The sequence below is a fragment of the Choloepus didactylus genome, chromosome X, assembly GCF_015220235.1.
Source record: "Choloepus didactylus isolate mChoDid1 chromosome X, mChoDid1.pri, whole genome shotgun sequence".
Classification (NCBI taxonomy): Eukaryota; Metazoa; Chordata; class Mammalia; order Pilosa; family Megalonychidae; genus Choloepus; species Choloepus didactylus.
The window spans coordinates 73,891,715-73,916,686 of record NC_051334.1 but is presented as its reverse complement, the minus strand read 5'-3'; the positions used below and the strand labels follow the sequence as shown (position 1 = coordinate 73,916,686).

Below are 24,972 nucleotides of genomic sequence, written 5' to 3'. Positions count from 1 at the left end.
GAGTGAGTCATCTCGTTAGGATTTTATACACTATCTCAAATCCTGTTTCAAAGGGACTCCAAAAGGCTATCAAAATGGTTTTATTTTATCAAATACTGGTTGAAATAAATGGGTGATATAGTGGGATTTGGAAAGATTTTCATAATTAAGGCTTTTGTTGTAGTGGGATTGGCTGTCTTGAGGCCACATAAGCTCAGAATATGATTTGATGGCCCACCCATTCAAGCATAAGATTCAGGTTGGAGACATGAAAGAAAAATCTCAAAAGAACAAACAGGCAGATACTTTTCGCTGGAATCAAACACCAAATTGATACCAATGGCTGGTGTTCTGAGAGGTTATCTTGAAGTGCTAGCCACAGGACCAAGAGGTTTCTAAGACTAGATACCCTGATCCTGGTATAGCTTCAAGATACTTTCTGATCAAGTATGGCCTGATAGCAAATCTACAACATATTTGTTTCCTTAATAGCTTCCTTCTCAAATTTACTCTGTGTCCATTGGAAGAAAGCATACTAGTATGTGCTTAAAATGTAGTACTATATTAGGTACTATAAGGAGGATGGATACAAAATCAGTTTAAGACATCAGTTCTCAAATTTTGGGGTCTTGGGATTGCTTTACACTCTTAAAAATTATTGATGATCTCTAAGAAATTCTGTTCACATATGTTATATCTATAGGTATTTACAATATTAGAAAGTAAAAGAAAAATTTTAAACATTTAATTCCCTTTAAAAATAACAATAATCTCATTATACATTAATAAAAATAACATTTTATGAAAAATAACTATATTTTCCAAAACAAACAATAATTTAGTGAGAAGAATAGAATTGTTTTACATTTTTGCAAATCTCTGTAATGTCTGGCTTAATAGAAGATAACCGAATTCCCTTATCTCCCTCTGCATGCAATCTTTTGCCATATTTTGTTTTGTATATGAAGACAATCTGGCCTCACAAAGATATGTAGTTGGATAAAGGAGGAGTATTTTAACAGCCTTTTCAGATACTTGTGGATATTCTTCTTTGAGACTACACCAAAACTCGACAAGTGGTAGTTCCTTAAAACTTAGCTGCAATGTGGAATCTGAAACCATTATTAATAAATTTTTCATACTCTCTTATATTAAAATCCATTTGTTCTATTTTTCAATATGAATAGATTTTTATTCATACATGATTTTGTAACATGTCATTTGGAAAATATTGGTCTACTGAGTCATGCAGATTCTCCAGATGTTAACACATTTTATTATACAATATAAAAAATCACATTTAGTTATAGAAAACTGTCAAGTTCATGGTGGCAGATATAAGTTTTCCCAAATTCTAATTTTCACTTGCAAGCTCAAATTTTATCTTTGGTAACAAATGCTGTCAGTTGTTTCCTTGAAGTGACAGGCTCACTCCACTCACTTTGAGAAAATGTCTGCCAAATACCCAAGCCTGAATACTCATTGTTTGTGTGTCAGTTGTTCTTTTCAAGTGAAAACTCATGTTCCATGAAAAGAGAGGCCTGTTGAGCTTACACCTCAAACAATAGTGCAAATGCTTTTCCCCGAGACAATCATTCTTCAGTGTGCAGAAGTGTTTTATGTGTTCTTCCCATTTTGTCACGCAGAATATTAAAAAGAGATGTACTTTAGGGTTGAGATTTAACAGTAAAATGACTAGTAGTACAGTTTGGTGACATTACTTTGATTCAGGATAATGTATCAGCAGCTTTGCCCACCATTGCTTTTGCACTATCAGTGCAAAGGTCAACATAGTAAAAAAGACAGATAACACATTAGTATTATTATGAAAATAGTTTTAACTGTTCAGACCCCCTAAAGGGATCTTGGAGATTCCTAGGGGTCTGCAGACAACAATTTGAGAACCATTTTTCTAATATATAGTCCTTTCTTTCAATAAGCTTACAGTCTATTTAGATAGACAAGACCACATAATTGAGCATTGTAAGTTCTGAAGGAGTTTTAGAGAAGAGGAAGAGTCAGGGAAAGCTTCTTGGAAGAGGTAGGCCAGAATTCTTGAGAGTTGTCATCTATTCCTTTCCTGTCCTCTCTAACAATTCACATCCTTTATCTTTTTTTTTTTAGTGGCTTAAACAATAAGTCATTTATTTGACTCACAAACCTGCAATGTGGCTAGAATTTCATGGGGCCAGCTCATCTCTGCTCTAGGTGATGAAAGGTGGGATTGACTTGACTTTTTAAGATTGCTCACTCATCTTGTCTGGCAGATTGGTGCTGGATATTGGCTGGCAGCTTCCTCTCCACGTGGGCCCCTTATCTATTTTAAAATCTAATTATCTATTTTAAAATCTAATTTGGATCATCAACTTTAGGAAAATTCCCTGATTAAACTTACCTCTGTCTAATTGCCCTCTACTTGGCACCTGCCATACATTTATATAATCATTTATTTATGCACAGTGGTCTGCAGGTAAATGTTTAACAACCAGCACTTAAAAAAATGTCCTGATTTATACCACAATTTCTGTGGTATAAATACTCTCACCACAGTAGAGATTGTAAGCTAATAATGGTTTACAATATTCTTGAAATTTTAAAAATGATTCCAGCACACCACTGCAAGTCATTATACTATTTCCACTAGAAGGCAAGGATGGTGCCATCTATTCTTTATCTCCCAACTGCATCCAGTGCAGCATAAAGCAGGAACTCAAATGTTGAGTGACATGTATACATATCTAAAGACAGCTAGTATGTATTGTTGAAAACAAATTAGATGATCTCCAAAATCATCTAAGCAACAAAATTCAATTATTCTAAGACACTATAAGATCTCTGTCAAAGTTCTGTTCCTCCTAGATTTCATAAACTGCTCAAAAGAAAACAGTGATTAGGGAGGCTATGTAACATAATCTCTCGTGTTAGAGCCAGGAGGGGAGAACTTCACTTCTAATATGCCAAGTACTGTTTATGCACTTTACTTACATAATCTCATTTAATACTCATGATAACCTTACTTAAACATCATATATATTTTGCTGATGATCTCCTAAGTTTTCTTTCTTCTTTGTAGTTGTTCTTCCACTATCACTTCTTTGGTTCCTCTGTTATAAATTCTGTTTTTAGTCAGTTCTACATTTCAGAGATACTACTGCATAAAATACACGGTATATTATAAAAAGCGGAGGGGGCGGGGCAAGATGGCAGACTGGTGAGCTGTATGTTTTAGTTACTCCTCCAGGAAAGTAGGTAAAAAGCCAGGAACTGCGTGGACTGGACACCACAGAGCAATCTGTCTTTGGGCATACTTCATACAACACTCATGAAAACGTGGAACTGCTGAGATCAGCGAAATCTGTAAGTTTTTGCGGCCAGGGGACCCGCGCCCCTCCCTGCCAGGCTCAGTCCCGGGGGAGGAGGGGCTGTCAGCTCCAGGAAGGAGAAGGGAGAATTGCAGTGGCTGCTCTTACCGGAAACTCATTCTACTGATTCAAACTCCAACCATAGATAGACTGAGGCCAGACACCAGAGACTCTGAGAGCAGCCAGCCCAGCAGAGAGGAGACAGGCATAGAGAAAAAACAACACGAAAAACTCCAAAATAAAAGCAGAGGATTTTTGGAGTTCTGGTGAACACAGAAAGGGGAAGGGCGGAGATCAGGCCTTGAGGCGCATATGCAAATCCCGAAGCAAGGCTGATCTCTCTGCCCTGGGCACCTTTCCTTAATGGCCCTGGTTGCTTTGTCTATTAGCATTTCAATAACCCATTAGATCTCTGAGGAGGGCCGTTTTTTTTTTTTTTTTTTTTTTTTAAATCCTTTTTGCTTTTTCTAAAACAATTACTCTAAGAAGCTCAATACAGAAAGCTTCAAAGAATTGAAATTTGGGCACGTCAAGTCAAGAGCAGAACTAAAAGAGCTCTGAGACAAAAGGCAATAATCCAGTGGCTGAGAAAATTCACTAAACAACACAACTTCCCAAGAAAAGGGGGGTGTCCGCTCACAGCCACCATCCTGGTGGACAGGAAACACTGCTGCCCATCGCCAGCCCCATAGCCCAGAGCTGCCCCAGACAACCCAGTGTGACGGAAGTGCTTCAAATAACAGGCACACACCACAAAACTGGGCGTGGACATTAGCCTTCCCTGCAACCTCAGCTGAATGTCCCAGAGCTGGGAAGGGGGAGCAGTGTGAATTAACAGAGCCCCATTCAGCCATCATTTGAGCAGACTGGGAGCCTCCCAACACAGCCCAGCAGCCCAGAACTGCCCTGGGGGGACGGCACTCACCTGCGACATAGCACAGTCATCCCTCAACAGAGGACCCGGGGTGCACAGCCTGGAAGAGGGGCCCACTTGCAAGTCTCAGGAGCCATACGCCAATACCAAAGACTTGTGGGTCAGTGGCAGAGACAAACTGTGGCAGGACTGAACTGAAGGATTAGACTATTGCAGTAGCTTTAAAACTCTAGGATCATCAGGGAGATTTGATTGTTAGGGCCACCCCCCCTCCCCGACTGCCCAGAAACACGCCCCACATACAGGGCAGGCAACACCAACTACACACGCAAGCTTGGGACACCAATTGGGCCCCACAAGACTCACTCCCCCACTCACCAAAAAGGCTAAGCAGGGGAGATCTGGCTTGTGGAGAACAGGTGGCTCGTGGACGCCACCTGCTGGTTAGCTAGAGAAAGTGTACTCCACGAAGCTGTAGATCTGATAAATTAGAGATAAGGACTTCAACTGGTCTACAAACCCTAAAAGAACCCTATCAAGGTCAGCAAATGCCACGAGGCCAAAAACAACAGAAAATTATAAAGCATATGAAAAAACCAGACGATATGGATAACCCAAGCCCAAGCACCCAAATCAAAAGACCAGAAGAGACACACCTAGAGCAGCTACTCAAAGAACTAAAGATGAACAATGAGACCCTAGTACGGGATATGAAGGAAATCAAGAAGACCCTAGAAGAGCATAAAGAAGACATTGCAAGACTAAATAAAAAAATGGATGATCTTATGGAAATTAAAGAAACTGTTGACCAAATTAAAAAGATTCTGGACACTCATAGTACAAGACTAGAGGAAGTTGAACAACGAATCAGTGACCTGGAAGATGACAGAATGGAAAATGAAAACATAAAAGAAAGAATGGGGAAAAAAATTGAAAAACTCGAAATGGACCTCAGGGATATGATAGATAATATGAAACGTCCGAATATAAGACTCATTGGTGTCCCAGAAGGGGAAGAAAAGGGTAAAGGTCTAGGAAGAGTATTCAAAGAAATTGTTGGGGAAAACTTCCCAAATCTTCTAAACAACATAAATACACAAATCATAAATGCTCAGCGAACTCCAAATAGAATAAATCCAAAAAAACCCACTCCGAGACATATACTGATCACACTGTCAAACATAGAAGAGAAGGAGCAAGTTCTGAAAGCAGCAAGAGAAAAGCAATTCACCACATACAAAGGAAACAGCATAAGACTAAGTAGTGACTACTCAGCAGCCACCATGGAGGCGAGAAGGCAGTGGCACGATATATTTAAAATTCTGAGTGAGAGGAATTTCCAGCCAAGAATACTTTATCCAGCAAAGCTCTCCTTCAAATTTGAGGGAGAGCTTAAATTTTTCACAGACAAAGAAATGCTGAGAGAATTTGCTAACAAGAGACCTGCCCTACTGGAGATACTAAAGGGAGCCCTACAGACAGAGAAACAAAGACAGGACAGAGAGACTTGGAGAAAGGTTCAGTACTAAAGAGATTCGGTATGGGTACAATAAAGGATATTAATAGAGAGAGGGAAAAATATGGCAAACATAATCCAAAGGATAAGATGGCCGATTCAAGAAATGCCTTCACGGTTTTAACGTTGAATGTAAATGGATTAAACTCCCCAATTAAAAGATATAGATTCGCAGAATGGATCAAAAAAAGTGAACCATCAATATGTTGCATACAAGAGACTCATCTTAGACACAGGGACACAAAGAAACTGAAAGTGAAAGGATGGAAAAAATATTTCATGCAAGCTACAGCCAAAAGAAAGCAGGTGTAGCAATATTAATCTCAGATAAAATAGACTTCAAATGCAGGGATGTTTTGAGAGACAAAGAAGGCCACTACATACTAATAAAAGGGGCAATTCAGCAAGAAGAAATAACAATCGTAAATGTCTATGCACCCAATCAAGGTGCCACAAAATACATGAGAGAAACATTGGCAAAACTAAAGGAAGCAATTGATGTTTCCACAATAATTGTGGGAGACTTCAACACATCACTCTCTCCTATAGATAGATCAACCAGACAGAAGACCAATAAGGAAATTGAAAACCTAAACAATCTGATAAATGAATTAGATTTAACAGACATCTACAGGACATTACATCCCAAATCACCAGGATACACATACTTTTCTAGTGCTCACGGAACTTTCTCCAGAATAGATCATATGCTGGGACATAAAACAAGCCTCAATAAATTTAAAAAGATTGAAATTATTCAAAGCACATTCTCTGACCACAATGGAATACAATTAGAAGTCAATAACCATCAGAGACTTAGAAAATTCACAAATACCTGGAGGTTAAACAACACACTCCTAAACAATCAGTGGGTTAAAGAAGAAATAGCAAGAGAAATTGCTAAATATATAGAGACGAATGAAAATGAGAACACAACATACCAAAACCTATGGGATGCAGCAAAAGCAGTGCTAAGGGGGAAATTTATAGCACTAAACGCATATATTAAAAAGGAAGAAAGAGCCAAAATCAAAGAACTAATGGATCAACTGAAGAAGCTAGAAAATGAACAGCAAACCAATCCTAAACCAAGTACAAGAAAAGAAATAACAAGGATTAAAGCAGAAATAAATGACATAGAGAACAAAAAAACAATAGAGAGGATAAATATCACCAAAAGTTGGTTCTTTGAGAAGATCAACAAGATTGACAAGCCCCTAGCTAGACTGACAAAATCAAAAAGAGAGAAGACCCATATAAACAAAATAATGAATGAAAAAGGTGACATAACTGCAGATCCTGAAGAAATTAAAAAAATTATAAGAGGATATTATGAACAACTGTATGGCAACAAACTGGATAATGCAGAAGAAATGGACAATTTCCTGGAAACATATGAACAACCTAGACTGACCAGAGAAGAAATAGAAGACCTCAACCAACCCATCACAAGCAAAGAGATCCAATCAGTCATCAAAAATCTTCCCACAAATAAATGCCCAGGGCCAGATGGCTTCACAGGGGAATTCTACCAAACTTTCCAGAAAGAACTGACACCAATCTTACTCAAACTCTTTCAAAACATTGAAAAAAATGGAACACTACCTAACTCATTTTATGAAGCTAACATCAATCTAATACCAAAACCAGGCAAAGATGCTACAAAAAAGGAAAACTACCGGCCAATCTCCCTAATGAATATAGATGCAAAAATCCTCAACAAAATACTTGCAAATCGAATCCAAAGACACATTAAAAAATCATACACCATGACCAAGTGGGGTTCATTCCAGGCATGCAAGGATGGTTCAACATAAGAAAAACAATCAATGTATTACAACACATTAAAAACTCGAAAGGGAAAAATCAATTGATCATCTCAATAGATGCTGAAAAAGCATTTGACAAAATCCAACATCCGTTTTTGATAAAAACACTTCAAAAGGTAGGAATTGAAGGAAACTTCCTCAACATGATAAAGAGCATATATGAAAAACCCACAGCCAGCATAGTACTCAATGGTGAGAGACTGAAAGCCTTCCCTCTAAGATCAGGAACAAGACAAGGATGCCCGCTGTCACCACTGTTATTCAACATTGTGCTGGAAGTGCTAGCCAGGGCAATCCGGCAAGACAAAGAAATAAAAGGCATCCAAATTGGAAAAGAAGAAGTAAAACTGTCATTGTTTGCAGATGATATGATCTTATATCTAGAAAACCCTGAGAAATCAACGATACACCTACTAGAGCTAATAAACAAATTTAGCAAAGTAGCGGGATACAAGATTAATGCACATAAGTCAGTAATGTTTCTATATGCTAGAAATGAACAAACTGAAGAGACACTCAAGAAAAAGATACCATTTTCAATAGCAACTAAAAAAATCAAGTACCTAGGAATAAACTTAACCAAAGATGTAAAAGACCTATACAAAGAAAACTACATAACTCTACTAAAAGAAATAGAAGGGGACCTTAAAAGATGGAAAAATATTCCATGTTCATGGATAGGAAGGCTAAATGTCATTAAGATGTCAATTCTACCCAAACTCATCTACAGATTCGATGCAATCCCAATCAAAATTCCAACAACCTACTTTGCAGACTTGGAAAAGCTAGTTATCAAATTTATTTGGAAAGGGAAGATGCCTCGAATTGCTAAAGACACTTTAAAAAAGAAAAACGAAGTGGGAGGACTTACACTCCCTGACTTTGAAGCTTATTATAAAGCCACAGTTGCCAAAACAGCATGGTACTGGCACAAAGATAGACATATAGATCAATGGAATCGAATTGAGAATTCAGAGATAGACCCTCAGATCTATGGCCGACTGATCTTTGATAAGGCCCCCAAAGTCACCGAACTGAGCCATAATGGTCTTTTCAACAAATGGGGCTGGGAGAGTTGGATATCCATATCCAAAAGAATGAAAGAGGACCCCTACCTCACCCCCTACACAAAAATTAACTCAAAATGGACCAAAGATCTCAATATAAAAGAAAGTACCATTAAACTCCTAGAAGATAATGTAGGAAAACATCTTCAAGACCTTGTATTAGGAGGCCACTTCCTAGACTTTACACCCAAAGCACAAGCAACAAAAGAGAAAATAGATAAATGGGAACTCCTCAAGCTTAGAAGTTTCTGCACCTCAAAGGAATTTCTCAAAAAGGTAAAGAGGCAGCCAACTCAATGGGAAAAAATTTTTGGAAACCATGTATCTGACAAAAGACTGATATCTCGCATATACAAAGAAATCCTACAACTCAATGACAATAGTACAGACAGCCCAATTATAAAATGGGCAAAAGATATGAAAAGACAGTTCTCTGAAGAGGAAATACAAATGGCCAAGAAACACATGAAAAAATGTTCAGCTTCACTAGCTATTAGAGAGATGCAAATTAAGACCACAATGAGATACCATCTAACACCGGTTAGAATGGCTGCCATTAAACAAACAGGAAACTACAAATGCTGGAGGGGATGTGGAGAAATTGGAACTCTTATTCATTGTTGGTGGGACTGTATAATGGTTCAGCCACTCTGGAAGTCAGTCTGGCAGTTCCTTAGAAAACTAGAGATAGAGCTACCATTCGATCCAGCGATTGCACTTCTCGGGATATACCCGGAAGATCGGAAAGCAGTGACACGAACAGATATCTGCACGCCAATGTTCATAGCAGCATTATTCACAATTGCCAAGAGATGGAAACAACCCAAATGTCCATCAACAGATGAGTGGATAAATAAAATGTGGTATATACACACGATGGAATACTACGCGGCAGTAAGAAGGAACGATCTGGTGAAACATATGACAACATGGATGAACCTTGAAGACATAATGCTGAGTGAAATAAGCCAGGCACAAAAAGAGAAATATTATATGCTACCACTAATGTGAACTTTGAAAAATGTAAAACAAATGGTTTATAATGTAGAATGTAGGGGAACTAGCAGTAGAGAGCAATTAAGGAAGGGGGAACAATAATCCAAGAAGAACAGATAAGCTATTTAACGTTCTGGGGATGCCCAGAAATGACTATGGTCTGTTAATTTCTGATGGATGTAGTAGGAACAAGTTCACTGAAATGTTGCTATAGTATGTAACTTTCTTGGGGTAAAGTAGGAACATGTTGGAAGTTAAGCAGTTATCTTAGGTTAGTTGTCTTTTTCTTACTCCCTTGCTATGGTCTCTTTGAAATGTTCTTTTATTGTATGTTTGTTTTCTTTTTAACTTTTTTTTCATACAGTTGATTTGAAAAAAGAAGGGAAAGTTAAAAAAAAAAAAAAAGAAAAAAGACAAACAAGGAAAAAAAAAAAAACAAAAAAAAAAACGATGTAGTGCCCCCTTGAGGAGCCTGTGGAGAATGCAGGGGTATTCGCCTACCCCACCTCCATGGTTGCTAACATGACCACAGACATAGGGGACTGGTGGTTTGATGGGTTGAGCCCTCTACCATAAGTTTTACCCTTGGGAAGACGGTTGCTGCAAAGGAGAGGCTAGGCCTCCCTGTATTTGTGCCTAAGAGTCTCCTCCTGAATGCCTCTTTGTTGCTCAGATGTGGCCCTCTCTCTCTGGCTAAGCCAACTTGAAAGGTGAAATCACTGCCCTCCCCCCTACGTGGGATCAGACACCCAGGGAAGTGAATCTCCCTGGCAACGTGGAATATGACTCCCGGGGAGGAATGTAGACCCGGCATCGTGGGATGGAGAACATCTTCTTGACCAAAAGGGGGATGTGAAAGGAAATGAAATAAGCTTCAGTGGCAGAGAGATTCCAAAACGAGCCGAGAGATCACTCTGGTGGGCACTCTTACGCACACTTTAGACAACCTTTTTTAGGTTCTAAAGAATTGGGGTAGCTGGTGGTGGATACCTCAAACTATTAAACTACAACCCAGAACCCATGAATCTCGAAGACAGTTGTATAAAAATGTAGCTTATGAGGGGTGACAGTGGGATTGGGAATGCCATAAGGACCAAACTCCACTTTGTCTAGTTTATGGATCGATGTGTAGAAAAGTAGGGGAAGCAAACAAACAGACAAAGGTACCTAGTGTTCTTTTTTACTTCAATTGCTCTTTTTCACTCTAATTATTATTCTTGTTATTTTTGTGTGTGTGCTAATGAAGGTGTCAGGGATTGATTTAGGTGATGAATGTGCAACTATGTAATGGTACTGTAAACAATCGAAAGTACAATTTGTTTTGTATGACTGCGTGGTATGTGAATATATCTCAATAAAATGATGATTAAAAAAAAAAAAAAAAAAAAAAAAAAAAAAAAAGCATGGGGGTTGGAATTAGGTAGACCTGGTTTAGAATCCCAGCTCTGTTGTTTCCCAGCTGTATAACCTTTAGCATGTTTCTTAAGATCTCTGAACTTCAGTTTAGATCTCTGAAGTGAGAAGAATGATACTTACCTCATAGGGTCCTGGAGGGACTGATGAGAACACGTATCTAACACGGTTAGTGTGGTGTCTGATTAAACAAAACTGTTACTTTTTGTTTTTCCACCATCACAAAGCTTTTGAAAAACAAGCTTCCGAATCACTGAATTGATATGTTCTATTTTGATTACAGGCATAAATTTTCATAATACCTCAGAGGCAGTCCTATTACCTGAGTTCCATTTCAGTCTCTAAGCTTTCAATCTGCTTTGTAATGGAATCGTCTGATTCAGAAACTTGACCGCGCAGCTCAGCAAGTGAGAATGTGCGTCTCTGTAAAGAATAGTGGGAACAAGAGTGAAACACTAAAAGGAAAGTAATTGTACAAAGTAGCGAGGATTTCTGGGGTGTGCAGAGTCTGAATACTGGTAACATTTTTTCATAAGGGCACTTACCCGGAGTTTAGTAGGTAGATTCTCTCCAGATTCCTTTTTCTCTTTGAGTTGAGCCACATCCTGAGCCAGGATCTTTCTGTCTTCAAGAAGATCATTCAGATGGCGTTTGGCTTCCTCAGTACTGACCATAACCTCAATTTCATTTCCAAGCCAATTCTAGAAGAGAAATAAGTGATATTTGGGTTACAGATGAAGAATCTCTGGCCCATGGACTAGATTCAGCTCTAGACTTAATTTCATTTACACCAGAGCCCAAGTGCCTAGAAGTGAGATTTGTATTCGTGCCTACATTGACCAAAAATTCCAATATCTCTCTAAGAGCCTTTAACAATATCCTAAAAGGTCACAAGAAAGAGGCTTTCTCCAGATATACTAGCATTTCTATGTGCCCTGTCTTTACTTTCTTCATTTTCTCCTTAACATTTGTCCCTTGTCTTTAACTAGTCATGATGTAGAACTGAGGTATATTTTTATTATCTGTTCTATTTAATAAATAGATATCCATTCTGAACACTTCCACTTTTGATGAAGATACACCATATTAACAGTAATCAAATGAAAGCTGAAGTGGCTATATTAATATCAGACAAAGTAGAATTCACATCAAAGAATATTACTGGGGATAAAAGGATTATTTCATAATGATAAAGAGGTCAATTAATCAGGAGAACATAATCCGTAATGTTTATGACCCTATACCACTAAAATATACAAAGTGAAAAATGATTGAAAGAATTTCAAGAAGAAATAGACAAATTCACAATTATAGTCAGATATTTCAATACCTCTCAATAATTGATAGAAAAAAGTAGTCAAAAAATCACTAAAATAGCAAAACAAGAGTTGTAGCTAATAAGTTGACAAAGGAGATAATATGGAATCATAAAAATACTCAATTGATTCAAAAGAAGGCAGAAAATGAGGAAAAAGAGAGGGAAGAACATATGAGACAAATGGAAAAGAACTAGCAAGATGACACACTCAAAACTCCCCACATCCAATAATCACATTAAACATCAATGGTCTGGAACACCCCAATTAAAATGAAGAGCTTGTCAAATTGGATAAAAAAGCAAGACCCAATTATCTGCTTACAAGAAACACACTTTAAATATAAAGGCACAAATAGATTAAAACTAAAATGATAAAAAAATATACCACACTAAGACTAATCAAAAGAAAGCTGGTGTGGCTATATTAATATCAGAGAAAGTAGATTTCAGAGCAAAGAATATTACCAGGGATGAAGGTCACTTCAAAATAATAAAGTGGACCATTGATCCAGAGAGCATAATACTAAATGTTCATGCCCTGTTCTAGTTTGCTAATGCTGCCGGAATGCAAAACACCAGAAATGGATTGGTTTTTATAAAGGGGGTTTATTTGGTTACACAGTTACAGTCTTTATAAAAGCCAATCCATTTCTGGTGTTTTGCATTCCGGCAGCATTAGCAAACTAGAACAGATTTTGGTACCAGAGAAGTGGGGTGCTGCTGAGTTGCAAATACCAAACATATTGGAAAAGCTTTTTAAATGGATGGGGGGTAGATTCTAGAAGAGTTGTGAGGAGCTTGATAGAAAAGGCCTAAACTGCTTTGAAGAGACTGTTTGTGGAAAGATACTTTTGATGAGGCCTTGAACAGAAATGATGAAAGCGTTGTTACAAACTGGAAGAACAGTGATCCCTTATTTTAAAGTGGCAGAGAATTTGGCAAAATTGAGTTCTGGTGTCGGATGGAAGGAAGAATTTGAGAACGACGAGCTGGGATACTTGGCTGATGAAATTTCGAAACTAAAAGTTGTGTATTTAGCATGGCTTCTCCTTGCAGCTTAGGGTAAAATGTGAGCAGAGAGAGATAAACTTAGAACTGAACTCTTGGGTTCAAAGAAACCAGAAACTGATGGTTTGGAAAATTCCGGCCTTCCAGGGGGTGGAACTCCAGAAGCTACAGCCCAACGTGAGGATTTAACCAAACATAGAACCCAGCCGCCATTTCAGTACAAGCCAGGATTGGAGACGGAGTTATCCAGAAAGGATTTGTGGAAAGTCCTATTGTCTGATGGCTTTGACCCTGTGTGCTTCATGCAAAGCCAACAGAATTTTTGCGAGATCTTTATAGACGGAACTGCTGCCGATCTGGACTGGAGGAGACAGACAAGGACCAAACTCAAGGAAAAATTTCTTCAAAGACAGAACCATGGAGGTTGAGGTCTGGAGTCAAGAGGTGTTGGGCTGGGAGAGTGGAGTGGCCCACACACATGGAAAGGGTGAGTTTCCACCTCGAAGCTCAGGAAGAGTTCTGCCACCCCAGGCCCCAAAAAGGGTGGAGCACATTCCCAGGGAATTGGGGAGACCCTGGCTGCCACCCCACTGTTCTGAAGGGGTTGAGCGTGTGCCCCTGAGATGGAAGAGAATCTGGGTGCTGCCCCGATGTTTGAGGATGGTGGGGCCGAGAAGGTGGTCTTTCCAATATGTGGATATGTTGGAGCACTCACCCCAGCGTTTGGAGAGAAAAGGGCTGCCACGAAAGCCTTTGGAAAGGGTTGGACTCCCGCTTTCTCAAGCTCCAAGGATATAACGTTCTGTGAATGACTCTCAGACTTTGAAATCTAATGGAGTTTGCCTTGCGGGTTTTAGGAACTGTTTTGGTCCTGTGAACCCTGTTTTCCTTTCAGTTTCTCCTTATGGCAATGGGAATGTTTATCCTATGACTGTCCCTCCTTTGTATATTGGAAGCAGATAACTTGTTCTAAGTTTCACGGGTACAGAGCCAGAGGGGAATTATGCCTTAGGACAGACCATGCCTGTAACTGATTCTGACGGGATCTTGTACTTACCTATTGTTACTGAAATGATTTAAGTTTTTGTGATATCGTGATGGGATGAATCTATTTTGTATTTGGAAAGAATATGTTTTTCTGGGGTCCAAGGGGTGGAATGTGCTGGTTTGTATATATTATGTCCCCCAGAAAAAACCATATTCTTTAATGCAATCTTGTGGGGGCAGACGTATTAGTGTGGATTGGGTTGGAACCTATTGGTTCAGTGTCCTTGGAGATGTGACCCACCCAACTGTAGGTGATAACTCTGACTGGATAATTTCCATGGAGGTGTGGCCCCACCCATTCAGCGTGGACCTTGATTAGTTTACTGGAGCACTATGTAAGCTCAGACAGAAGGAGCTCACAGCTAGCTGTAGGTGAGACAGACATTTTGAAGACAGCCATTGGAAGCTGATGCAGACATTTTGGAGAACGCCATTTTGAAATGCAACCTGGGAGCAAGCAGACACCAGCCACGTGCCTTCCCAGCTAACAGAGGTTTTCCGGATGCCATTGGCCATCCTGCAGTGAAGGTACCTGATTGTCGATGCATTATCTTGGATACCTTATAGCCTTAAGACTGTAACTGTGTAACCAAATAAACCCCCTTTATAAAAGCCAATCCATTTCTGGTGTTTTGCATTCCGGCAGCATTAACAAACTAGAACATGCCCTAATAAACAGTGTCAATATACATGAAGTAAAAAGAGAACAGCAAGGAGAGATGGACAAATCCACAATTCTAGTCAGAGATTTTAATACATGTCTCTCAAAAATTGATAGAACATGTAGGCAAAAAATCAGCAAGGATATAGTATAAGTGAACAGCACAATTGATGAAATTGACTTGATGAACACTTTTAGAGCAGTCCACCCAAGAACAAAAGAAGACACATTCTTCTCAAGTACATATTGAACATTTACGAAGATAGCCTATATTCTGGGCCATAAAATAAGTCTCAGCAAATTCAAAAGGATTCAAATCATACAAAGTATGCTTTCTAACTACAATGGAATTAAATTATAAATCAACAGCAAGATATTTGGAAAATCCCCAAATATTTGGAAACTAAATAACATACTTCTAAAAAACCCATGGGTCAAAGAAGAAATCAACAGGAAAATTAGCAAGTATTTTGATTTGAATGGGAACACAAATATAACATTATCAAACTTTGTGGGATGTGTTAAAGGTGTACTTAAGGGGAAATTTATAGCACTAAATGCCTATAATATAAAAGAACTCAAATCAATGACCTCAGCTTCTACCTCAAGAAACTAAAAAAAAAGGAGCAAATGAAATCCTTACTTTAGTAAGGATCATTTAGTAGGGAAATCCTTTAGTAAGGAAATACTAAAGATCAGCACATAAATCCATGAAATATAATACAGGAAATAGAGAAAATCAATGAAACCAAAGCTGATTCTTTGATAAACCTCTAGGCAGACTGATCAGTAGAAAGGAGAGAAGACACAAAACACCAATAATAGGAATGAGATAGATGACATTGCTACAGATTCTAAAGATATTCGAAGGATAATAAGGGAATATTATGAACAACTTTATGCTACTACATTCGAAAACTTAGATGAAACAGTCAAGTTCCCTGAAACACACAAACTACCAAAGTTCACTCCAGAAGAAAACAGGTAACCTGAAAAATCTTTATTTTAAAAACTGAATTTTAATTAACCCCCCTCCCTCTCAAAAAATGAAAACATACACACAAGCAAAAACCCCTCCAGGCCCAGGTGGCTTTACTGGTGAACTAGATCAAACATTTAAGGAAGAAACAATAGCAATTCTACACAAACTCTTCCAGAAAATTGAAGAGGAAGGAATACTCTGCAACTTGTTCTATGAGGCCAGTATTACCTTGATATCAAAACCAGACAAAGACATTATAAGAAAACAAGAGACCGATACCCCTCATAGATACAAAAGTTTTAAGCGATTTTTTATTTTAGAAAATTGAATTCAAGAATACCGAAAAAGGATGAAACATCATGACCAAGAGGAGTTTATCCAAGGAATGCAAGGGCAAGACTGGTTCAACATTCGAACATCAATCAAAGTAATTTGCCGAATCGACAAATTAAATACAAAAAAAATTGACAAAATTTTAACATCCATTCATGATAAAAACTTGCAGCAATCTAGGAATAGATGAAAACTTCCTCAATCTGATAAAGGGTGTCTGTGGAAAACCTACAACTAACATCATACTTAGTAGTGAAAGACTGAATGCTTTCCCTGTCAAATTAGGAAAAATGGAAGGATGTCTACTCTCACTACCCCTATTCAACATCATCCTGAAGGTCCTAGCCAATGCAATAGGGCAAATAAAAGAAATAAAAGACACACAAATTAGGAAGAAATAAAACTTCCTGTATTTGCAGATGGCATCATTGTCTACACAGAAAATCCCAAAGAACTTACAAAAAAAACTAACAGACTTATAAAGGCACAAGATAAAAGTTAATATATAAAAATCAGTCATATTTCTATATACAGCAATTAAAAACTGAACAATTTGGCAATATTTTACAAAGTTAAATACACACTTACCAAATGACCCAGCAATCCTATTGCTTATTATTTAACCAAGTAAAATGATTACCTATGTTTATACAGAAACCTTTATGTGAATGTTTATAGCAGCTTCATTCATAATCCCCCAAGCTGGAAAAAAAACTCAAGATATCCTTCAACAGGTGAATGGCTAAACAAACTGTGGTACATCCATACAATGGAATATTATTCAGCAAAAAAGTAGCAAAAACTACTGATACACACAACAACATGGATGAATCTCAGATGTATTATGCTAAGTGAAAAAAGCTGTATCATATGGTTCCATTTATATGACAATGATGCAAAGGGAGAACCATAATGACAGAATACAGATCAGTGTTTGCCAGGGGTGTGGAAGGGGTTGACTTTAAAGGGGTGCAGGGGAATTTTTAGGGGTAACAGAACCATTCTATATCTTGATTGTGATTACACAATTGTACAATTGTCAAACTCGCAGAACTGTACACTAAAAGGGATAAATGTAACTGTGTGTCACTTATGCCTTAATAAAATAAATTGGAAAAAAATCAGTCATTTGCCATATTAACAGACTAAGAAACAAACAAACCATAAGATCATCTCAATAGATACAGAAAAAACAGACATTCATGAAAAAAATCCAACATACATTCATGATAAGAACTTTCAGGAAACTAGAAATAGACAGGAACTTCTTCAACATGATAAAGGACATCAATGAAAAACCTGCAGCTAATATCATACTTAATGGTGAAAGACTAAATGCTTTTACCCTAAGATTGGGAGCAAAGCAAGGATGTTCGCTCACATCTATTCTATTCAATATTGTACTGGAGGTTCTAGCAAGTGCAGTAAGACAAGAACAGTAATGAAAGGCATACAGAGCAGAAAGGAAAAATACAACTTTCCCTACTGGCAGATGACAAATATGCTCATCAGGGTTTCAGGATAAAAGGCCAATGTACTGAATCAATTGCATTTCTATAAGCTAGCACCAAACAATTGGAAATTGAAATTAAAAATACCATTTCAAAGATCATAAAAATATGAAATACTTAAGGAAATATTTGACAAAAGCTGTGTAACATCTGTACACTGAAAACTAAAACACTGCTGAAAGAAATTAACGATCTAAATAAATGAAGAGATATAACATGTTCATGGATCAAAAGACTCAATATTGTTAAAGATGTTAAATTTCTCCACATTTATCTATAGATTCTGTGAAATCCCAATTAAAAAAAAACCCAATAGGCTTTTTTTTTTGGTAGAAATTGACAACATTTAAAATTCTAAAATATGGAAATGCAAAGGACTTAGTTTTTCCAAAACAATTTTGAAAAATAAGAGCAGCTTTGAGGTATTTGCATGATCTGATTTCAGAACTTAATATAAATCCACTGTAATTAAGGCACTGTAATGTTGACATACAGATAGACATGTAGCTCCATGGACTAGAATTCAGAAATAGACCCATACATTTATGGACAATTGATTCTGACAAAGGTTGCAAGTTGAAATGAACTATAGACTTAAATGTAAAGCTTAAAACTATACTACTTCTAGAAGAAAGCTTAAGAGGAAATTTTAGTGACCTTGGGTTTGGCAAAGATACTTTTATACTTTATATCTTGAAGTATAAAAGAAAAAATATCAAGCAATTGGATGGCATCAAAATTAAGAAGCTTTGTTCTTCAAAAGACACTGTTACAAAATGAAAAGACAAGACATAGCCTGATAGAAAATATCTGTAAAACACACAAATCCTTTGTTGAATATATCTAGAATATATCAAGAAATCTAGCTCATTAATAAGACACACAACACAATTAAAAAATGGGGAAAAGATTTTAACAGACATTTTACCATCATTCATATGGCAAATAAATACATGAAAAGATGGTCAATATCATTAGTTATTAGAGATGTGAAAATTAAAACCACAGTGAGGTACCACTACCTAGCTAGTCATGAGAATAGCTAAAATTTAAAAGACTGATCACACTAAGTACTGGTTAGAATGTAGCAACTAGAACCTTCATACATTGCTAGTAGAAATGTAAAGTAGTACAAGGACTTTGGAAAACATTTTAACAGTTTCTTTAAAAGGTTAAAATTTACACATGCCATACAAGCCAGCCATTCCAAGAGAAATAAAATGTACATCCATCCAAAGACTTGTAAATGACTGTTAATGACAGCTTTATTTGTAATAACCAAAAACTGGAAACAACCCAAATGTCCATCAACAGGTGAATGGCTAAACAAAATCATGGTATATCCATACAATGGGATGCTCCCCAGCAATAAAAAGGAGAGAACTATTGATACATGCAATAGCATAGATGAATCTCAAATAACTGTGCTGAGTGAAAGTAGCCAGAAAAAAAAAAGAGTGTGCTGTATGATTCCATTTTTATAAAATTCTAGAAAATGAAAACTAAACTATAGTGATAGAAAGCAGACCAGCGATTGCCAGGAGATGGGGGATAGGGGAGTGAGTTAGGGAGGGGAGGAAGGGATTACAAATTGATACAAAGAAACTTTTGGGGATGATAGACATTGTCATTATATTGATAAAGGTGATGATTTCAACATCATATACATGTGTCAAAACTCATCAAATTGTATACTTTAATTATATACAATTTACTGTATGACAATCATACCTCAATAAAGCTGTTAAATATTACTGTCCCTCAGTGGTGGCAGAAATAGAAAGGTTTTTCTATCCTTGGTCTTTAACACAGTTCAAAGATATTACTTTCTTTAGGAAATCAGGCTTTTAGGTAGAACTTTAGATTTTGCAGTGCTTACTTCTAAACAAGAAAGCTATTTCCCATTTTTTCCCTATCCCCAACGTACAGAAGAAAAATGGCAGTTCAAACTGCCTATACCTTCACTCGAGCTGCAGTGCCTTCCATTCCACGGCTCTGAGTCTCTTTGCGCTTATCTGCTACTTCCCTTTGTTTTTGGAGAGCATCCTTGAGACGTTTGTTGGCAGCTGCTGCCTAAATAAAAACAGCATAGTAATGTTGAATTGAAAGTTAAAGAGAAGAAAACTCTAATTTCCAGCATAATAGTAAAGAAAAATAAAAAATTCTATGGGTTTGAGTTCCCATAGGACCAGGTTTATTAGTCTCCATGTACATAATACTGGTGAATAGCTACTGCTTTAGAGTCTAGAGGAGGCGCACATTTCAAGGAAGTTGCACAAACCGAAAATGTTGTATAATATAATTGTGTTTTTTTTTTGGAATCTGAATCTGTATTTGAACAGTATTATTCTTATCAGGTTTGTATCTAATCACGATTCATGACATATAAACAAGGATCAAGACTTAGGAATTGTTGGTCAAGATTGGTGTCCCTGGTTTCCCAGGACACTGACTCATTTAAGGGATATTACTTGCCAGCAGCTAAGCCAAAAGATGACTACACATTTAAACTAGCACACTGAATTTTCTTACCTCCTCAGTTTTACGTCTGAGCACATTTGACTGTTTCTGGAAGTTTCTTTCAAGTTTGAGCAGTTCATATTGCCTTTTACGGTCCTAAGAAGAAAAAAGTAAGATTGTAATTGTTATTCAGTCAGCTAAAATAAAACCTTATAATGTAACCAAGGAGTCTTTCAAGACATCCTTGATATGTAAGGCCAAAATGAGCTGCCTCCATTTTCTTCTATTAATGTTAAGAACTGGTAGTTCTAGAAACCATGTGTATGTGTACAGGAGAGTCGGTTTTCTCCTTTGGATTACTGCTCTATGGCCAAATTCTTAAAGCCTCAGTTATGAGTCAATTATTAGAAATAATATCATGAAATGTGAGACCTAGAAGGAAACTTGAAGATCATCTAATGAATAGTCCCATCCACATCGGTAGTTATTGACAGAACTAGGATTCAGGTCTCCCGATAAACAGACCAGTATTTTTCCCTTCTTTCATACAGCCAACCACCTATAAAATTAAGGGAATCTTCAGCTAAAGGTGAGGTTTTTCATTCCTGAACAGAACCAGGTTATTACCGAATATACCCTCTCTGCCCAGAGTATAGGATAAAGGAGAACAAGAAATACTATGGGATATCACCTGCTTCAACTGAATATACACGATATAAAAATTTTTTTATTAGAGAAGTTATGGGTTTACAGAACAATCATGCATAAAATACAGGATTCCCATACACCATCCCACCACCAACACCTTGCATTGGTGTGGAGCATTTGTTATAATTGATGTGGAATATACAAGATTTAAGTGTTTTGATTTCTTGGCCCCTTCCTTATTTTCTTAATCCATTAAGCTCCTTCTGGTAACACTTGCTCCTCATCCAATCTGGATATCATGATCAGTCATTTTAGTCATGTCTCTGCCAACATACTACAACAATTTATTTCATCCAATCAATATAATATTTACTGGGTCATCTACTACACATTAGGCACTGTGCCAGCTGTCTAGGATACAGAGATGAACATGACATGGTTTATTATAGAGCTTCAGATTACCACAGAATACAAACAACATGTGATACAATTACAATAAAATATTATGTTATGATATCAGATGCTCAGGAAATTAAAGAAACAGAGACTTAGTCTAGTGATTAGAGAAAATCTAACACTCTTCCTCTCATCACCAAACTTCTTGAAAGACATGTCTATATTTTATGTCTCCACTTGTCATTACTGCGCACCCCATAATCCCCTTGTAATCAGTTCCCACCATTCTCTTGAAATGATCTACTTACTAAATTCAAGTTACTCTCTAGTGTCTGTTCTTTTCTACCTAAAGGATTTTCTTTACAATATCTTTTAAAGTGTGTCTACTAGCAGCAAAATCATTTAGCTTTTGTTTTTCTTGGAATGTCTTAACTTTGCCTTCATTTTTCAAGGGTAATTTTTCTGGGGATTGATTTCTTGGTTGACAGGCTTTTTTTCAACACTTTAAGCATATCTTTCCACTGCCTTCTGGGTCTATGGGTTCTGATGAGAAATCCTCTCCTTTTCTTGTTGTGGATTACTTTATGTGATGAGTCTCTTCTCTATGTCAGCTTTGAAGTTTCTCTCTTTGTATTTGAATTTGAAAGACTGTTTATAATGTGTACCAGTGTGGGTCTCTTAGCTTTTATCCTTCTTTAATTCACTGTGCTTAAATGGATATGCAGATTCAGATATTTTATCAAATTGGAAGTTTTATGCCATTTTCTGTGACCCTTTCTCCCTCTCCTCTAATTCTGGTTTTCTCTGGGTCTCAAGTTCTGTTCCTTTTTCTTTATTCATTTTCCTTTCTGCTCCTCAGACAGGATAATTTCAATGGATGAATCTTCAAATTTATGGATTTCTTTTTCTGCATCCCCACATTTGCTGTTGAAATCCTTCAGTGAATTTTTTATTGCAGTTATTATAATATCCAGTCCTAGAACATATTTTTAGTTACCTTTTATAATTTCTTTCACTTTATTGATACTATTTATCCTGTGTATAATTTCATATTCTTTACTGATATTCTTTATTTCTTGTATCATTCTACTGGTTTTCTTTAGTTCTTTGTCCAAGGTTCCCTTAAATTTTTAAAAATATTTAGAACAGATAATTTAAAGTATTTACCTAATAAGTCCCATGTCTTTGCTTTGTGAGGGAGAATTTCTGCTAATTTCTCCTGGGAATGGACCATATATTTTTTTCCTTTTCATGATTCTTATTTTTTTAAAACTCTGGTCATTTTTTAATAATGTGGTAAGTCTGGAAAGCATGTTCTTTCACCATGTCACAGTATTTTCGTTTCTTGCAGTTGGTTACAATTTTGAGTTTGTTTAGTTTGTTTAGAGGTTTTTAAAAACTATTTTTGTGAATGATATGTTTTGGTCCTATATGGTGTCTTGGATGACTTGGTGTTAACTTGGTTACTGTAAACATTTGATTGTTTTCCAGAGTTCAGACAGAAGTTATTCAGATAGTTTTTGCTCAGGTTTTTGGTATTTCTCTGGAATACTGGGTACTTGAAACAACCTAACTCCATCATTGCTTTCTCTCATCTCACCCAACTTGCCCTCTCTTGGATAAATTAAAATTAGATTTTAAATTATGGAAGTAACTGAAAATACATTTTCAAAATAAGCATTTAAACTTCACTTGATATTTATGTGCAACTTTTCACCAATACATTTTGCTGCCTAAGTGTTCTCAATTAGCAATTTGTAAAGAATATTCATCTCATTTTTTATTACTATTTACCTGCTTAGGTTTTCACTATCCTTCAGGACACTTCACAATCCTACATTTTTTTCCTCCATTTTATTTTCAAAAATGGGCCATTCACCAAAAGTCTGAATTCTTTGTTTAGCTGCATGGTAAATATTTCATTATAGAGTATATAATGTCACTAGACACTAGAGAGTAACTTGAAGTCATATGAGAAAGTAAAGAACTTTGGTAAAAATAACTACACAGGTAAGTATATAATCTAGTATTATTATATATTTGGTTTGTAAATCCTCTTTTATTTTCTCTATGATGTAAACATAAATGCTAAAAATAATTTTGCATCCATGTTAATGAGAACACAATGTATAGCAGCAGGACAAGGGTAGAGCTGAAGAGAGGAATCCTTTTTGTATACAAAACTATTGAAGCTAAGCTGGTATTAATTTGAAAGAGATTGTTATAAGCTTAAGAGGTTAATAACTCCCAGGATAACCATTAATAAAATTAATTTAAAAATATATAAACAGGAAATTAAAGAATCAAAATGGTACAATAAAAAATCTCAATTAAAAAGAAGGGTGTAATGGAGGCATTGAGGGACAAATATGATGTGAGAAATATATATAAAAAGGCAAAACGGCAGGTGGAAGTCATATCAGTAATAATTTTAACAAGAAATGGATTACCTCTTAAATTAAAAGGTGGAGACTGGAAGTATGGATATTAAAGCTAATACAACAATATGCTGTCTACAAGATATTCCTTTAAACCTAAAGACATAAACATGTTGAAAGTGAAAGGATGGCATATGTTATTGGATATTAAAAGTAATAAAAGTGAGCTGGGGTGGCTCCAATAATATCAGAAAAAAGAGACTATACATAAAAAATTGCCTGTTATAGGAGACAAGGAAGTACATTATATATTGATAAAAGGGCAAAGCCATCAAGAAGATACAACTATTACAAACATACACACACCCAAAAACAAAGCTCCCAAATCATGATATATGAAACAAAAAAAATTAGTTCATATTCAAAGCAAAAATAAGGCAGGTCTACAATAAGATTTGGAAAATTCAATACTACACATTCAACATTAGATGAACATCTATGCAAAATACCAAAAAGGAAACAGGGGACATGAACAACACTATAAACCAACTAGACTAAACAGAACACTCCACCCAACAACAGCAGAGTGCACATTCATCCCATTTGTGTGTGGAATGTTATCTAGGATACACCATGTATTAGGCCAAAAAAAGTTTCTAATTTTGAAAAAAATTCCAATCACAAAAGTATCATTTACAACACAATGAAATGAAACTATATATTAATACCAGAAGAAAAATTAGAAAACTCATGTGTATTTTGAAATTAAACAACAAAGTCTTAATCAGCAAATGAGCCAAAGAGGAATAAATAAGGGAAATTAGAAAATATTTTGATAAAAATGAAAATTAAAATACAATATACCAAAACTTATGGAATGAAAGCAGTTTTCAGCAATATATGTATAGTTTTAAATGCTTACATTAAAGAAAATGATCTAAAATTAATATACTAACTGTACACTTAAGTACAATAAAAGCAAACTAAACACAAAGCTGGCAGAATAAACAAAGTAATAAAAACTAGAGTTGAGTAAAATGCAATATAGAATAAAAAATAATAAATAAAATTAACCAAACCAAACAGGACTTTGAAAGGATAAAAAAGTTGCAAATATTTAGCTATGTTTAATAAGAAAAAAGAACAGCCTCTATTACCTATATCAGAAATGAAAGAGGAGCTATAACTACTGAC

General features: G+C 36.4%; 1 protein-coding gene across 1 annotated transcript in view; it reads right to left on the bottom strand.

Annotated features, from left to right (window-relative positions):
* KIF4A (kinesin family member 4A) overlaps nt 1-24,972 on the bottom strand; it is a 146,476-nt gene that overhangs the window by 16,751 nt on the left and 104,753 nt on the right. The window contains exons 19-22 of the mRNA XM_037821548.1: nt 20,429-20,512; nt 19,856-19,969; nt 11,582-11,737; nt 11,359-11,459 (exon numbers count right to left, since the gene is read on the bottom strand). Coding sequence (XP_037677476.1) covers nt 11,359-11,459; nt 11,582-11,737; nt 19,856-19,969; nt 20,429-20,512 — 455 coding nt within the window. The remainder of the gene's footprint in view (nt 1-11,358; nt 11,460-11,581; nt 11,738-19,855; nt 19,970-20,428; nt 20,513-24,972) is intronic.